Source organism: Mizuhopecten yessoensis, unplaced genomic scaffold, assembly GCF_002113885.1.
Source record: "Mizuhopecten yessoensis strain PY_sf001 unplaced genomic scaffold, ASM211388v2 scaffold1883, whole genome shotgun sequence".
Taxonomy (NCBI): domain Eukaryota; kingdom Metazoa; phylum Mollusca; class Bivalvia; order Pectinida; family Pectinidae; genus Mizuhopecten; species Mizuhopecten yessoensis.
Window position 1 is genome coordinate 1,784,223 of NW_018404269.1, and position 12,891 is coordinate 1,797,113.

The window sequence follows — 12,891 nt, forward strand, 5'->3', positions numbered from 1 at the left end:
ATGTAATATACATAGTATCATTTGCCACAATAAATTTTGACCCCCTCCCTTCCCCAGGGGTGAACGTGAGACCATAGGGTCATAAAATTCACAATTTTGATAGAGCACCTTAAAACCCTTCCATCTATGAAGAGTATTTGATTCTACCATATCTGGGTCTTGAGAAGAATTTTGAAATATCAGTCAATTCGACCCTTTTTGGCCCCACCCATCAGCCCCTGGGGGTCATTCAGGGCTGATATGTGCATACCATCAAACTGCTATCCAATACTGATAATGCTAACCCAAATTGAATTACTTCCAATTGAAATTAAACAAATGTTGGTCCAAAATGTGATTACCCAATATATAGTAAAGTTTACCCCCTCTCCAGGGGTAAACATGAGACTCAAGGGTCATACAATTCAAAGCTTTGTCTCTGGTGACCTAAAAACACATTTGTATATTTTACCACCTTTATTAAAAAGCAGTATGGTTAATGTGGAACTAAGCCCTTAAATACAAGTTTGCCCCAAGAGTGAATATTAAATGCATTACTGTACTGGACTCAGTTTGAGGGCTGTACGGAATACAGTTAGAGGACTGTACACTGAAAGTTTGAGGGGTGTACACTGAAAGTTTGAGGTGGGATGACTGTGCTGAATACAGGTGGGAGGACTGTGCTGAATACAGGGGGATGACTGTGCTGAATACAGGTGGGATGACTGTGCTGAATACAGGCGGGATGACTGTGCTGAATACAGGTCGGATGACTGTGCTGAATACAGGTGGGATGACTGTCCGGAATACAGGTGGGATGACTGTGCTGAATACAGGTGGGAGGACTGTACTGAATACAGGTGGGATGACTGAGAATACAGGTGGGAGGACTGCTGAATACAGGGGGGATGACTGAGAATACAGGTGGGAGGACTGCTGAATACAGGGGGGATGACTGAGAATACAGGTGGGAGGACTGTGCTGAATACAGGTGGAATGACTGTGCTGAATACAGGTGGGATGAATATGAGAATACAGGTGGGATGACTGAGAATACAGGTGGGAGGACTGTGCTGAATACAGGTGGGATGACTATGCTGAATGCAGGTGGGAGGACTGTGCTGAATACAGGTGGGATGCCTGCTGAATACAGGTGGGATGACTGCTGAATACAGGTGGGAGGACTGTTGAATACAGGTGGGAGGACTGTACTGAATACAGGTGGGATGACTGAGAATACAGGTGGGATGACTGCTGAATACAGGTGGGAGGATTGTGCTGAATACAGGTGGGAGGACTGTGCTGAATACAGGTTGGATGACTATGAGAATACAGGTGGGATGACTGAGAATACAGGTGGGAGGACTGTGCTGAATACAGGCGGGATGACTATGAGAATACAGGTGGGATGACTGAGAATACAGGGGGGATGACTATGCTGAATACAGGTGGGAGGACTATGCTGAATACAGGTGGGATGACTATGAGAATACAGGTGGGATGACTGCTGAATAGGAGGACTGCTGAATACAGGTGGGATGACTGAGAATACAGGTGGGATGACTATGCTGAATACTGGTGGGAGGACTATGCTGAATACAGGTGGGAGGACTGTTCTGAATACAGGTGGGATGACTGCTGAATACAGGTGGGAGGATTGTGCTGAATACAGGTGGGAGGACTGCTGAATACAGGTGGGATGACTATGCTGAATAAAGGTGGGATGACTATGCTGAATACAGGTGGGATGACTATGCTGAATACAGGGGGGAGGACTATGCTGAATACAGGTGGGAGGACTGTTCTGAATACAGGTTGGAGGACTGTGCCGAATACAGGTGGGAGGACTATGCTGAATACAGGTGGGATGACTATGAGAATACAGGTGGGATGACTGCTGAATACAGGTGGAATGACTGTGCTGAATACAGGTGGGATGACTATGAGAATACAGGTGGGATGACTGAGAATACAGGTGGGATGACTATGCTGAATACAGGTGGGAGGACTATGCTGAATACAGGTGGGAGGACTGTGCTGAATACAGGTTGGAGGACTGTGCCGAATACAGGTGGGAGGACTATGCTGAATACAGTTGAGATGACTGCTGAATACAGGTGGGAGGACTGTGCTGAATACAGGTGGGATGACTATGAGAATACAGGTGGGATGACTGTGCTGAATACAGGTGGGAGGACTATGAGAATACAGGTGGGATGACTGAGAATACAGGTGGGATGACTATGCCGAATACAGGTGGGAGGACTCTGCTGAATACAGTTGGGATGACTGCTGAATACAGGTGGGAGGACTGTGCTGAATACAGGTGGGAGGACTATGCTGATTACAGGTGGGATGACAATGAGAATACAGAAGAGAGGACGGTGGGAGGACTATGCTGAATACAGGTTGGAGGACTGTACTGAATACAGGTGGGAGGACTGTGCTGAATACAGGTGGGAGGACTGTACTGAATACAGGTGGGAGGACTGTGCTGAATACAGGTGGGATGACTATGAGAATACAGAAGAGAGGACGGTGGGAGGAACATGCTGAATACAGGTGGGAGGACTGTTGAATACAGGTGGGAGGACTGTACTGAATACAGGTGGGAGGACTACTGAATACAGGTGGGATGACTGTGCTGAATACAGGTGGGATGACTATGAGAATACAGAAGAGAGGACGGTGGGAGGAACATGCTGAATACAGGTGGGAGGACTGTTGAATACAGGTGGGAGGACTGTACTGAATACAGGTGGGATGACTGAGAATACAGGTGGGATGACTGCTGAATACAGGTGGGAGGACTGTTGAATACAGGTGGGAGGACTGTACTGAATACAGGTGGGATGACTGAGAATACAGGTGGGATGACTGCTGAATACAGGTGGGAGGACTGTTGAATACAGGTGGGAGGACTGTACTGAATACAGGTGGGATGACTGAGAATACAGGTGGGATGACTGCTGAATACAGGTGGGAGGACTGTTGAATACAGGTGGGAGGACTGTACTGAATACAGGTGGGATGACTGAGAATACAGGTGAAAAGATGGTGGGAGGAATGTGCTGAATACACTTGGAGGACTTTTCTTATTACAGTTTGAAGACTGATTAATCTGTTTGAGGAGGGTGCTGTATACAATTTAAGTATTGCTGCAAGCTGATGGAAAGACTGCTGAATACAGGTGGGAGGACTGTGCTGAACATCCATGGAGGTCTGTGCCAAGTCCAGAGACAACTGAATACATTTTGAGGACTGCTCCTCATCTAGTGCTAGGGTCTTGTTATCAAAGTCATAATAAGCTTGACACTGTCCGTTTCACTTGCTTATTGATATCTAGAATATCTCGTAAATTCGAAAACAAACTCAAAAATGTACTTAATTGTTTTATTTTCACATTAATGTACAACCATATACATTGACTTTTTTGGACAAAAATTGGCTTGCATGTCTAGTATAGAGCTTCTTCTCTCATCACAATGCACTCGGTACACAGATTATAAAGCCATCATACAGACACATGACACAGCCTCACTTCCAACTAATACACTTTCTCTCGATTATAAAACATGCATACTTCACTCACACAAAATATATTTATATGTTGTTAACAACCTCAATTTCTTTCCAATTTTTCAGACATATTGTTTGGAGAAATACAGAAATGAGTATAAAACTACTTTCTCCCAATTTTGGGGGTGATGCCATTCATGTCCCACTTGGGAAGAAATTAAGGTTGTAGGATTAATAAGATAAAAAAGTATCTTGCACTTAAACCGACCATGAGCACTGTACAAGTTTCTTGCACTTCATTCACAAGCATTTCATGTTCCCATTTGGTCTAAACCTGTAACCTTTCCATGCAACTATCTACCCATCATCTGGTTCTAGAAGCATGGAAAAGTGTTCGTCACAAGGTCGAGGCCATTTAAAGCAAGCAAAATTTACAAGTATGTCCATCAGCAATGGCTGTTGAAGAGGAGTTAATTACAAATATTCACAGTCATAATGTTAAGTAGGAATTTATCAAAACAATGACAAAATAGTTTCTTTGTCTAAAAAGAATTAGGATTTTCTGTAAAAGCTTTACCACAAATAAATAAATATTAAACAATGTATGGTATCACAAGTAAGCACATACAGACAGCCTCTCGAATCTGAACACCACACTTCTCCCTCTCTATATACACGTGTGTTTAGAGGAAGGGCACTGTATTATAATGATGAGACACAATGACATTTGTTCACCTAGGACTTACCGTAGTATTATATAATTGAAAATTTCAACCTTATTACTTCAAATTTAAAGATAGGTTCAACAATTGATATACAACCAACGTCGAGCTCCAGGTGCAGTTTCGGAGAGGGACAGTGTAGAAAGAAACAGTCCAGTTTCGCTTTTAAACAAATGACTTATGTTGGGAAACAGGCATCTAGGGAGTCCCCAGCTGATCTTCCTCCAATACTTCCAATTAGGTGTTGACCCATGATGATGACAGCGAGAGGTTGGGGGATATGGCAATTGAAAATGGAGGGAAATTGGGAAGTACCCCGGTACATGTATTTACAAAACAATGTCACTGTTGAGTAATGTGACAGATTCTGATTATCACATGGTATGCTTGACCGACAGAATGACAACCTATTAACACAAATGAGTGAATTATATTTTAATCCAACTGTCTACAACAATGTGATGTTTGGGTTTGGCTATAAGGGACTGATTACTGTAAGTCAGTTATAATTCACAAGATATATATTTTCACATTATCTCGTTGGGACACGCAAATCTGAATATAAATATCTTGTGAACATATACTAATACATTAAAACAAGGGCTATATATATATATCTACATCACCACCACTTTGTTCTATCATTTACCTGGATCAACATCACACCATTTAAAGGGCTGTTAATTATTTCAAAATACTTTGGGAAAAAAATTATTCTAAAACAGTTGTGAACAACCTTTACAGCATATATTTCGTACACAATAATGCCAGCATGTAGAAATTGTATAAACAGATCGTTTTTCCGTTTTTTTCTCTCTAATGTTAGTATAAATATCTGGTATTTACAACTATGAGAAATTTCTAAATACATATACATAACATCGAAATGAGAATTTACAATGTTTGATTAGCCGACTCAAATGACTGTCTATCTCAGCAGAATGGAATTCACCTCTCACAACCTTTTTTGTTCCGATTTACATATCAGTATTAATTGTTTTGGCTGTAATTAATGAAATGAAATGTTTCATCATAGAACAAATTGTTAAACGAATTGCATGTAAAAATAAACACATTGTCAAAAACTTCAGCTAGGCTTTAATATGTACAGGTAGTATGGACTTGTAAACTTGTAGTTGAAGAATGACATTTTACTTTTTCAGGAAAAGAATTTGATTGATGATTACAAGCTTAATTCGTGCAAACTTCCAAAAACGAGATTTTGATATGCAAACTTTCAATAAATTTGCCAAGTTTTGATAATACTTCCTACAAGTTATAATATGAGCGCCTAAGTCAATTATCTTTCTATATATTTTAACAATTTGTACAAATCAATTTATCAATGGTACAATGTACATGTATTATTATGCTTATATTTAGTCAGGAAGATACAGAACAGTTATTCCTTATTGAAGAACACAATCAAACCCTTATCACCTATATATTAAAGAAAATACCTGGGTAATTAGATAGGCATGTACCTGAAACAATACAAAGGTAATGCAGTTGAAAATTACCATAAAATCATACACATCTTGCAATTTGATTCAATTTATAGATCACATAATGCTTGCTGCAGCTAGTATAGGTACACTACATAGAAACTTGTGTTGATTGACAGAGAGAGCAGAATGAGCTGGCAATGCCCTATGTATACTACCGAGGAAGGTGGGGGGAGCAGGTAGAACTTACTGGACTAGACATAGAAAGACACGATAACTGATTGTACAAAAATACAGACAGGGGCGATAACTCCTCAAGAGCTCCCTGCCTGTATACAAACTCTCCCACGTTACACTCTCTCTCCAACCATACACATTAAGGAAAACAAATAAAAGTTGACAGATCTTTACAGATAACCCTATAATGTTTCAGTAAATTGTATTTAATATATCTACCACTTTAAATCTGACTGTAAAAGAAGAATTAAGAAAAAGGCTTCTATGCCCGAAGTTGTTCGCAATACAGATATATATATATATTTGAAATAGAGTACATGGGAAGTTTCTGATCCTGAAAGATTATGATGATCAGAACGATAAGTTATTCCACATACTACACTAATGAGGTAGTGAGCTTCAATGTTTGCCCTCAACCCAACTTACACTTCAGTTCTTAAATCTGTCAATGAGGAAACTAACGTGATTGAAAGTTTGTAAGATATGTCCAAGAGTGTATTAATAGATACTCAAATTATAACAATGGAAAAAGAAACAAACGCCTTACCTTAACTTCTGTAAATTAAGTAGGCTCCTGTAACATGAAGTTTTCTATATTCTACATTAACTGACCTTGACCTTAAGACACCTTACAACTTAGGGATTATAAACTTGTTCTCATTTATATCAATAGTAATTGATTGTATAAACTTAGGTAGATAGGACTCAACCGGGTGATTTTTTCAGCAGTATAACAGTGTACTAACTGGTATACATAAGACACTGTTTCTGTGTCCTTAACAAGGGTGAACACAATTGTTGTAGAGGTGTGGTCATTACACAGAAGTTCGGGTGAGACACTCAACCTGTGATAAGCACTTAAAAACATTTAAAACGGGTGGTGAAACCTCTCTAATCTGACTCCTTTCGGGTCACAATAAATCAGACAGCATGTCAGTTTGTAATTTGGTAGTTTTCATAAGAATGGGATAAAACAGGATGTCAGAATAACAAGATATCGGATTGGACAGGTTTCACCGTTTTAGTCTTGTTCTGAAGTATAATAATCTAACAAGCTAAGACCTCTGCATGTACACAAAACATACACAAGTGTCCATAGATTATCAGTTATTGATGTTAAGGGGAGACAACCTACACCTACAAATCCTTGCCATGATCAGGGCTGCATTCATTAAGGAAAACCTTTTGGAATGTTTACAAACAGGTACTTAGTCCAATATTAATATCTGATGTTTTGTTCTATTTTGGAATTGGAAGTTTATCTTTTGTGTACAAACATAATGTAATGTTAAAACACTTGTTTTATTATTTTTGTATTTTAACTGGGATTATTGTAAAATCTGACTGTCCTGCATTATTTGCAAACTGGGTTTTCCTTACAGACTGAAGCCGAGTCATATGTACACCTTAAACACATTTATGTGTCAAATTTTGTAAAAAGTACCGTTAGTTAAATTAAGGGGAGACAACCTACACCCACATACATTTAAGTCTGTACCATACCGGTACCATCACAAAGCTCTTGTCTAGATATCACATAATGATTGAATATCTATATATGAGAAGGCAGTAAGAAGGGATTGACAAGACAAATTATTTAGAAATATTCTGGAACAAGCAAACGTGGTAGTATGAACAAGTAATATCTTGATACTGAATTTTTGATTTCACAAATTCATCAGAATGCGTAATTGGTATTACTGGTACTTGATAACATCTCTGCCTATGTTAGGAAAATGCCAAACAAAAGGAATTAATTTCCACATTTTCAGCTTTAAACAAGTATCACTCTTGTCTTAAATATTGACATACTATAGGATTTATACCAATACAACCTTGACCTTTTATGTAAATTGTTATATGAAGCTGTCATTAAAAATTGGAAAGCACTTCAAAACAACCTTATTGTAGTGATAACATTACCATAATACCTCAGATTTGATTTTCATGACTCATCAGTACATGATTATAAAAACTAGCAACCATCCCAATTAATAATGAAGTACACATTTTAGCAAACTTCAATGCATTTGCAAAATTTAAACCCTCACTTAAAATACTGTTAATGTAGAATTTTACGTGTCGTACAATTTGCGCTTCTCATGCACCATTGATGATTCCATGTTAATTTTTCTCTCATGCATAAAATGAGAGCTCACTATATGTATGCATGTATCGTAATTGTATCTCATGAAAGCTTCATTAACATCAACCGTGCTGCGAGTGAAATCGCAAAATTAACCAGTGAAAAAAGTCTAAGTTTACAGAATTACAAAGTACGCTGTTAAGTGCAGCTTTCACGAGTTCACGCGATTCATACCTGGTAACACATGTTTGGCAATAAGTTTGTAGAAAGAATGATCTTCAGATATTTTTGCTGTGAAACTGTTAACTGAAGACTTTTTTCTCATTGACCATCTAGACTTCCTGTAGGAACCACAACATACGCCACATGATGTTACACAAAACACTTGATGGGGATGATTTAACGAACATGACAGATCATAAATTCTGTTAATCAAGTTTTGTTTTAATAAGGCTGGAATTTCATGGAAAAAAGAACCTGTTGCACGAGTCATAAAATGGATTTTGATCTTTCTACAAAACAAACAAAAATGACAATAAATACCTTGCTCAGTATGAGCAGTAATATACTATTGATGACTTGCAAATAACTAGTACAGAAACATGTCATACACAAATACAATACTAGTCTTCTAGATCTCTGATCTGTACCTAACTCACAACAACTTGGTACATAGTGCCCAACACAGGTAATGCCTGGAGTTCCACCTTTCACTTCATTTGACCTTTCACCTCTAAATGTATGCAGACCCAAGACTTTTCACCTTTGAACAATCAATGACTCTTGCAGCATCTTATATTTCACATCCATGAAAGATTGATAACCCTTGTATTTATGAATGAAATACTTGGTAAGATACAGTACTTGCATCGGATCACATAGACTTTCACTTCGGTTTTAAGATCTATCAAATGCCAAGAACACAACATGGTCCCAATTTCTTGAGAAAAAATTAAACTTAAGTAGACTTTAAGCTAATCCATATACCTCGGCCAATTTTTCTTATTTCTTCTTCTTCTTCTTCTTCAGAAATGGAAACATCACTTTTCACCTTTGTATAAGATCAATTACTTCCTGAACAGTCAATTTGATATCACTGATAAGTTTACCACCTCCACCTGGGTTAGTGCTACTGAATTTTTTCAGATTTTCACTATGTGACTGCAGGCGTGACAAAAGCTCTCGAGCGTGGAACTTTGCATGCGGAGGCAGAGAGTCAATAAAATGTGAACATTGCTCATGGAAATTTAGAACTTGTTCCGATAAAACCATGAAATTAGTGCTAGATTTATTTCCAGTTGCTAATAAGGAATCGATACAGCTCTTTAAATTACCAGATGTGTCTAAAATTGTTTCACGAGAAACCTTTGGTGTGTCTGAATCGGAGCTCTGTCCATGTAAGTAGCTCTCTGGTACAGTATCTAGGGTATCAATCATAGACTTGGACATAAGTGGGTTCATCCCACCTGATGATGCCGCCATCTTTGGTAATACAGGTTTGTATATATTGTCATCCTTACTAGCTGTCGGCTTGTATGGTTGCATTTCTACACGAGGATCACTTTTTCTTATAACCATGTCCGATTTGGTGCTACTTGTTGATTTGTCATCCCTCAGTGATTCCCTCCCACCTTCCCCGCGTGTGAAAGGTTTGAAGGAACTGAACTCACTAGACCCTGGTCCCTGTGACTGAAACATGGCAACTTTAGATAAGAAAGAGGCACCTTTTTTATCCTCTAGCTGGTTTTGAGCTATTTGCATGTGCTGTTGCATTGCTGCATTAACACTTGCCCATTGGTTTTCATCTGGTGTGATGTCCTCTGCACGTGGATAGTCCCCTGTCGATGCAGAACGTGACTTGTGGGTAAACTGGGGTCGCAGAGGTTGAACTTTGTTCTCACCTCCATGTTTGAGTCGAGCTTCAACAGATTCCGGACTTTCTATAACGGTAGAGTCTGTGGTACTACCAGGACTGTAGTCAAGGTTTGCCCCTCCCAGGGACTTGTACACTGGAGTTGGTACAGACGAAAGTGGCTCATGGCCCTCGTGGCTATTAGCCTCACCATGGTCTGAGAACATGCGAGACAGTCGGGGGCTAGGTTTAGGCTTGGGGTCAGAGTAATGTTTTGGGGGTTGTGTGGGGTCAATAGTGATTGGCATGGCACCGTGCGTCAGATCAGATTTATGTCTCTGAAGAAGAGCTCCGTGGTGAGATGCGGAGTTCTCCACAATTGTGTGTTGTGATTGTGATTTTACAAAAGCTGAAGGTTTTACATTGGGTTCAGGTTTGATGATGGTTGCTTCAGCACTGGGCACCGCCTTGGCTCCTGAATTCTCAGGTAGGAGCACCGGGCATGAGGAAATGCTGGCAGTGTCCGTTCCAGAATCGTGGTCCTCTACTTGGGGAAGCTCCTGGACTGGATTTCTCTCGGTTCCACTCTCCATTGATGCTAGGTAAGCTTCAATTCTACGTCCCTTTGGAATGGTTCCGTATCTACTGATGGCTTTAGTAACGTTATCCACATCTAATTTCCCTATGGTTACACTTTCACTCTCAGCATCCAGCGAGCCGCGCCCTCGTATCAACTGGGCAGACTCGAATCGTTGCACATTTTCACTTGAGTATTTTCTACGTGGAAAGCCCAGTGCCTGTTGTGGGAGAGGCAGGGCCTTTTTGGGATATTGTTTACCTTTATATGTTACTAAAGGTGTTGCGTCTGTACCTTCCTCAAAAGTACTAGTCCCCTGGTCAACTTTTTTACTTTCTAGGTCGGATTGCCGTACAGTTTCGCGGTGGTAAGGCAGTGAAAACTTCCTACCACTACTCCGCTCTTGCGAATGTTCAAAGTGGCCAGACTTGACCGCACTATCTGTATTGATCAAGTATTTTGATTTATCAATCTGTGCTCGCTTTAGACTCTCAGTACTACTCTGTGAAATGCCACTATCCTCCATTCTATTTTCCTTCAAAGCTTCCTTAGAATCCATCCTTTGAAAAGTTTTTGGCGAACCTAATTCAAACCGTTTTGACGGCTGAAGTGTTACCATCATCGGAGTGAAGTCTCCGGTGGACGAATCCCTTTCTAGAGTCTCATTTTCATCATACTGTTCCACAAGAGTTGAACTTTCTATCTTAGCTTTCTGCAGTTTCATTTTAGCCTTGAGTTCATTCTCCATATCTTTGGGATTTTCAGGCGTGTCTTTACATGAAGTAGTTCTTCGTGGTGGGGCGGGAGCTGGTCCCGCCTTTTTGCGTGCTTTAGACAAAGATTTGCTGGCTTGTCGTAGCGTCAGCTCGGTGTCCTCCATGGGAGGCAACACACGCCTGCCTGCAGGGGGTGTCGGACCTAAGGAAAACAACATAGAATAAATAAACTATTCTAAGTCAGTTTATATAAACTCTGTAATTCACTATACAGCTGTCATTTTCCATTTGTAAATAAAATTTGTGACTTTTATAATAAGAAAAAAAACTTAACAACAACATTCAAACCTGCTTATGAAGACTTTCCATGAGAGAACAGAAACTTTGATGTAATATACCAGTGATTAACAGCATGTAAATTATAAAGATATTTGCTGAATTTTACAGGAAAACAATGGTAAATAACTACAACAAATACATGTAAGTGAATTATCAATGAAGTCGTGTCGAGTGGGGTGTTGTCTTACCTGCGCTGATGCGTCCCTCCAGGTGCTCGCTGCCATCCATACTAGGGGGCTGGCGACCTTTCTTGGAGGGCACACGCTTGGTGTCATTTTTCTCCAACTCCTTCTCTACCTCTGTAACAGACAGGGCAAGCATACGATCATTTCAAAGCCGTGTCAGTATATCAAGGCACTTTTTGATAATCTGATCTCTACATAAAAATTCTAAAGTAAAATCTGTGCGTTCTCAGCACTGTTAATTGATAAATGTGCTATCTTGATATAGATGTAGATGCTTGGTGGTGAAATCACACTGGCAATGTCAGTCTGTGAGAAACCACACCGTTGAGGATTTGTGACATCACTTTTTTACTCTGGTCACCTGTTAGTGAAAAACATCCTTCACGGTGAATGAAAAAACATCCTTCATGGTGAATGGAAAAACATCCTTCACGGTGAATGAAAAACACATACATTCAATTGAAGAGGGGATCACTATGTCAGTATGATAAACCAGTACAATATCAAATATTAATGCCCTTCCAAAATTCGAACTTGTATCAGTAGATTTCATAGATAAATTGAACCAAGACCTGTGTCATTTCCAATTTCTTCCTGTCTCAGTACACTACATTGATAGCTACACCAAGATCAGTACAAAGAATGTTCTTTTCAATCTACCCTATCTCACCTTCACTAACACTGGACTTCTCAAACATATGTTCTAATGAGTTATGGATATCCTTGAATGTAGGTCGATCCTTTGGGTCCCAATGCCAACCTGTAATGATAAAAAGTGACATTGTCAATGATTAGGGAACTACAATAAATAAACCTGTATATATATCCACTTTGGTATTTATACCAATAGCGGTAGAGCAATTGTTACAGGTTATATCTCACCTTCATATTATTCTTGAAAATATAAATTAAATAGTACAACTGAGAATTGTGAAAATATCCTGTTATTTGTATGGTACATTTTGCATTTGCTATACCACAAATGTGTCTGCGAAAATACATCAATTGAGCATTAGACTCGGGACACATCATCAGATATGATGTGGAGGTTTCACACCACCGTTTTAGCGCTTACATCTCATCATTAGTTCATAGACGTTTGCTGGACACCCAGCAGGCCGGTCCATCCTGTAGCCCCGCTCCAGGAGATGATAGACTTCTGTGAGCTCTACACCGGGGTAGGGCGACATGCCATAGGTAGCCAGCTCCCACAGCAAAACCCCAAATGCTGAAT

At 39.7% G+C, this 12,891-nt stretch overlaps 1 protein-coding gene across 5 annotated transcripts in view; it reads right to left on the bottom strand.

Annotated features, from left to right (window-relative positions):
• Nucleotides 1–3,357: 3,357 nt before the first annotated feature.
• Nucleotides 3,358–12,891, bottom strand: part of LOC110442551 (tyrosine-protein kinase Abl-like) — a 71,740-nt gene continuing 62,206 nt past the window's right edge. For all 5 annotated transcript variants that reach the window (XM_021486236.1, XM_021486228.1, XM_021486218.1 and 2 more), the window contains 4 exons: nucleotides 12,733–12,885; nucleotides 12,328–12,417; nucleotides 11,661–11,771; nucleotides 3,358–11,335 (listed from right to left, as the gene is read on the bottom strand). In XM_021486236.1, coding sequence (XP_021341911.1) covers nucleotides 9,036–11,335; nucleotides 11,661–11,771; nucleotides 12,328–12,417; nucleotides 12,733–12,885 — 2,654 coding nt within the window. In that variant the 3' untranslated portion in view covers nucleotides 3,358–9,035. The remainder of the gene's footprint in view (nucleotides 11,336–11,660; nucleotides 11,772–12,327; nucleotides 12,418–12,732; nucleotides 12,886–12,891) is intronic.